A 5,445-nucleotide genomic window follows, 5' to 3' on the forward strand; every position below is an offset into this window, starting at 1 on the left:
ATGAAAATGGCTACACATATCACTATTTTTGCAAACATGTCAAAGCACACTATTGCCTTAAAGAGGCCCCTTGAGCATGATACTCTTGATCAAGCATCTCACTTGTTGGGCAGGCTAACATACAGACCTATCATGCTTCTTCCACGATAGCATCATCTCCCATGAAATCCTACATTGAGAGAAAAGTGTTATTTAAGTACACATGTCCAACTCAACAATTCATATGCAGCGCATAAATTCATACAAATGAGAAACGTTCTTACTTCCAGGTGCATGTTGGAAAATATATCATCCATTGAGAAGGCATTGATTTCATTCGGTTGATCATTAAGAGGTTGTTGATCAAGTGTGCCTTCTTGCATAGGAAGAATGCTAGCTCCATCCCCGCCATCAAGTGGTTGAGTCAGTGAGAAGAAATTGTTTGTTTGGAGGTTGTGAAGCATCGAAGTAGTTCCTTCACTGTTGACCAGATGAGTATCTTCAGTTGAAGTTCTACTTGCATCAAGTGCAGAGCTACCATTCAACATCATTCCTACCGAGCTTGTGTTGCTTGCCATGTTGAATGGTGCCATCTGCTCAGTGAAGCCTCCCATTGATGTGGTGTTGCTTATGAATGTTGCCTTTTCATTTTGCAGAGGCAGACGACCAGATGACATTGCATAGCTCTCTAGTTGGTTGATATGTGGGAAGTTCACCTGTGATGCGACAAGAGACCTCCCGCCACCAATTGTTGTATTTGCAAATGAACTTTGACGGTTGGAAGGGGTTTTGCCTTTGCTTATCTCCATTAGCTTGCCACACATGAGGTCAGCATAGTAATTACTATTATTGAATGAAGGAAATTCATCTAACATTATCTCATTGGGTATGTTGTTGTATAGGCTGACGGGAGGGTCACCAAAACCTGTGAATCTTCTCGCGTCCGCAAGTTGTTTCCCAACATACCTCGGCATTCTACCATCATGGAGGTATGACCCCATGTAGGAGTTGCTTTGGATGTTCATTGGTGGAGCCAAGTGACCCGTTGCACTATAATTGTTTGTACTCCAAGAGGCAGTGTCGCTAGAGGACACACTCCATCTTCCATGTTCATGATTATGCATGAAATTGCCCTTGTTGTTCATGTTGTACGATGAGTTCCATCTTTCATATGCATTGCCACAGGGATTTGAGTTGACTCTTTTTAAGTGCAATCTATACTTCTGAAATAAAAAGGCAGCCAAAATAACAAGGTATGAGATGGATCCTCGTCGGAAAAAAAAATAACGGTAAACATGTGAGTACAAAAAGAACCGAAGATGTTGCATGGGTAAAAATACACCTAAAAATATGGGGCATGCATTATATGAGATAAGCCTCGCATTTTAAGGGACACGTTTAATTAAAATTACACTTCATGATAGTTGCATTGCTAGAGCTTTGACTGATATGTTCCCCAGAAAATAAAAGCTTGCACTTATATATGACAAAATGTTAGACTACGAGTAATAGTAACAAGAACATAGAAATTTAGCATAAAGGTCGAAAATAAACCTGTAGATGACTCGCGATATTCTCTCTACTGAGGTAATCCACATTCATCAGCTCCAATACCTTTTTTGGAACAGCCCCTACAATTATGTAATAAAAAATTATAATGAAAATATCGAGCAACCAACATTGTCGATGAATGAGGCACAAGATGTGAATTCTTACTATCAAGGCCAATCTGGTTGATAGCTTCTAAAAACTTGTTGTGTAGCTCAATTGTCCATGTCACCCTGGGCTTGCTGTGGGTGGCGGATATATATGTGCTCTCATTGTGCTCGTTAGAATCATCTCCAACATTTCTCTTATTCCCCGATAACTTACTCTTATCAGCAGTCGCCGATTGAACTCTCTGGACATCACTGTCATGATCACTGATGTGGCTTATTGCTTTGGGATTTCTCCACCTTTGAACATGTTGCCATATGTTTTTGAGCTCATGGGTACACACTGGCTTCACCATAAAGTCAGACGCGCCATGATCTATCCCCTTCATCACAACCTTCTTGTCGCAATCGGCGGATAGCACTGCATGCCATATGACCAATGACTTAGATTTAGAATTTAGAAAATCACAAATCTATGAAGTGTACATATGTTTTTGTCAAAGTGCCTATAGACAAAAAAGCATTTCAATGTTCAATTTTATAATTCTGCTTCAATGCAGACTAAGTGGGAAATTTTTCACACATTGAATAGGAAGATACGGAAATAATGGCTAAAACAATAACGGTAACACAATACCTAAGCCATATCACGACATGTTCCACGTAGGGAAAACACATCATCATGTCTATCTATTGGTGAACCTGAAGGTCAAGTAATATTATTGGCAGTCAACCATGTTTCTCTAGCATACTAGGTAACATCTATCGGCCCATGTAACACTCTAAGCATTTTAAGTGATCACACTCATATTAGTTTTTAAATGTTAAGGACCATTGTCGATAGCCTTTTTATTACAACTAGCTAATTGTTTGTGCTTGCCACGGGGGCATACATATTCTACATGATAATTTCCATAATTAATGTGGTCCTCCCGTCCAGTGCTCGATGATACTTTTCATCATTAATGTGATACTCCCGTCCAAAGAATGATACTCTCCATAATTAACGTGGTCCTCTCGTCCAATGCTCGATGATACTTTCCATAAATTAATGTCTAAATAATTGACATGTGTAAAAAAATATATAGCTAATTAATTGCATGCAGATGTGGGCGAGGCAGAGATTGGGCAAGAATTGTCTGGGAAGATTTTTGGGCATTAATAGTACAGATTCTGGAAAATAAGTATGTGCGGTTGCACTTTCTGTGAAAGTAATTTGTCTACAAATTAGTGTGCTTGTTCAAAGTCAACAAATATGCAGTATTTTAGGTATTACCCATGGTTAACCTACTCGATGTATGTACTTAAAAGTGACACTCCTACTTTATATGTTATTCTCGAGAGTTAATAGTCATAAGGAGTAACAACTTTAAGGAGAATGAAGATGAGTAGTAATCTCAAACTTAATAATATCAATACAACATAGGTATTTCTTAATTGTAGTATTCATGCAACCCTAGCAAACAAATGTGGTGCAATTGTATACTTTGTGTGATTGGTAGAACACGAATTTTAATATTAGTTTTGGAAACAACTAAATATAACTTGGTCATATCATGAAACATGAATATATTATAGTTTTCGTTCTTATTGGTAGGATTTTACAATTGATCGAGATGATATAAAATTAAATTCTAGATGTCCATAAATACTACGAACGGACACGTGGATAGTGGGGTCTACATTGGAGTGATAGAGACTCTAACTAAGCCAAGCTACTCATTTATAAAATCAAATTCTAGATGGTCCATAAATAGGCCCATCGAACACGTGGATGTGGAATCTATGTTACATTGGAGTCGTGACACGGACTCTCACTAGGACTAGCCATTCCAGTGACCATGTCCCTAGCCTACTGAACACTATCAACCCAATTATTAAAAACAATAATTGGGATCTCATAATCACGTGATATCCACGTTTGTTCCCCTTCCCCACCATCCATCCGATCTAGTGGATGGATGGTTAGATAGGATCCCATTGTTTTGGGCTACAAACCGACACTGCGTCCCCTACTAACTCATGTGTCGCTCCACCTCCGCTCTCCTGCCCCACTCGCCATCCAATCGGACGGATGGTTAGATAGTATGCCATTGGTTTGGGCTAGAAACCGACAATATGTCCCCTACTAACTCATGTGTTGCTCCACCTCCGCTCTTCTACCCCACTCGCCATCCGATCGGACGGATGAACGGTTAGATGGGACCCCGTTGGTTCGGACTCAGTGGGGATGCCATTCTTTAGAACTCTTCCAGGTTAGAAATAGAGTGCATGTGCCGTGGATGTGTATGTGGTTTCATAAAATCGTCCTAAATATATAGGATGTCACATGTTGCCCAAAGAAATTAATATCCTCTCAGGGTATCTCCAAGATTGAGGAGTAAAAGTACGTTCTTAAAAACAATTGTCAATGCCCAAGGATGCAAAACACAAAAATTGGACTTTGGATTGAGAGCAGTGAGAGTACTGATGACGGGCAGATCCATCTCGAGCCGGATGAGCTCGAGGAGCTTGAAGCCGTCCATGTCCGGCATGCGCACGTCGATGATGACCAAGTCGAACTGCTGCTTCCCTGCCATGAGCATCCTCAGCGCCGTGTTTCCATCCCTCACCGTCGTTGCTGCATAGCGGCAGAGCATTATTCGCAAAGAAACAAATAGATCACAAGGCCCCGATTCTAATGGACTATGGCGAAGTGGAGGGATCAAGAGACTCACGTTGGTATTTGCAGCGGCGCAAGAGGGCTTCAAGCACCTTGAGGCAGACGCGGTCGTCGTCGACGACGAGGACGCGTAACCCCTCGGGGAACTTGTCCTCCGCCGCATCCTCCATCATCTGCCTTCGGTCCCCACCCATCGTGGCCATCTTCTCCGAACTTCTTCCCACCTGGAAAAGCAAACGCCGTCAAGAAAAATGCTGATTAAAACACAAATCAACGCAAACCTCACAGCCAATCTAAGAACACAACCCAAAACCTCGATTAGCTTCCTTCCTCGTCTTAGGACACAACTGAAGTTACTGAACAATCCGGATTTTAGAGGAGTGGTGAGAAGGGATGGAGGATGCAGGGCGTCTATTTATAGGGGTAGAGGGGTCAAGGGAAGGAGTGGAAGTCTTGCGGTCAAGAGTGTACATGCGCTAGTTTCTACTCCTTAATTTCTGCAGCTACGCCATTTGATCTGGCGATGTCAATGTGCGTGTCTGCTTGTGCCATCGGCCCGTGGTTCCTTCCATGAGAGGAGAAAAACCACGGGTGGTGTTGCTGTTTTTTGCCTTTGTTCTTTTCTCACCAAATGTTTAATGTTGGAACACAAATGTTATGATCTTGAATTACAAAAAGGAGAGGCTTCTGCTCCTGCTTCCTTTGACCGGGAACGGAGAGAGCGTTCATGTCTCAATCGTCAGATTCCTACCTACCTTTGCATGGCAATGTGAAAATGTGGAGGCCTAAACTCAAGGAGTGGAAGCCTTTTTCCACTTATCACTTTGTGGAAAAATAATATGACAAAGGCATTTTTATCTGAAGAAAAACACTTGAAGAAGATAAGTTCAAGGGTGTTTCAGAATAGGGAGTACCGGATGCACCCTAGCTAAGGGCGAGCGTAAGTGAGTAACACACAAATTCGAACCAAATGATTGCTTATGCTTTGATCCTTATTATGAGGTGTCAGGCCTATGTATTCAACAAAGAAAGAAATATATCGTTTACAAAGAAGAGAGAAAGAAATACAGGGATATAAGAGTGGAGTTCTTGTGGTCCTGGCGATGGATGTACGTAGTTTCTGCCATTTTTATTTTCATTACCCTCCAT

At 41.5% G+C, this 5,445-nt stretch overlaps 1 protein-coding gene across 1 annotated transcript; it reads right to left on the reverse strand.

Annotated features, from left to right (window-relative positions):
* Positions 1–4,666, reverse strand: LOC123066514 (two-component response regulator ORR24-like). The gene is made up of 7 exons (XM_044489574.1): positions 4,610–4,666; positions 4,352–4,520; positions 4,102–4,254; positions 1,696–2,055; positions 1,534–1,610; positions 264–1,202; positions 1–169 (listed from the first exon to the last, which is right to left on the reverse strand). The coding sequence occupies exons 2-7, from the start codon at positions 4,497–4,499 to the stop codon at positions 131–133; spliced, it is 1,716 nt and encodes a 571-aa protein (XP_044345509.1). The 5' UTR covers positions 4,500–4,520; positions 4,610–4,666; the 3' UTR covers positions 1–130.
* Positions 4,667–5,445: the final 779 nt, after the last annotated feature.

The sequence above is a fragment of the Triticum aestivum genome, chromosome 3B (genome assembly GCF_018294505.1).
Source record: "Triticum aestivum cultivar Chinese Spring chromosome 3B, IWGSC CS RefSeq v2.1, whole genome shotgun sequence".
Taxonomy (NCBI): Eukaryota; Viridiplantae; Streptophyta; class Magnoliopsida; order Poales; family Poaceae; genus Triticum; species Triticum aestivum.

Bases quoted from the DNA above. Each gene is read 5' to 3' on its own strand.
- LOC123066514 (XM_044489574.1), bottom strand. From the start codon at position 4,499: ATGGCCACGATGGGTGGGGACCGAAGGCAGATGATGGAGGATGCGGCG. The intron at 1,611-1,695 runs GTAAGAATTCAC...ACATAATTGTAG, and splicing joins CAACCAGATTGGCCTTGATA to GGGCTGTTCCAAAAAAGGTA. The intron at 1,203-1,533 runs GTTTATTTTCGA...TTTTTATTTCAG, and splicing joins ATATCGCGAGTCATCTACAG to AAGTATAGATTGCACTTAAA.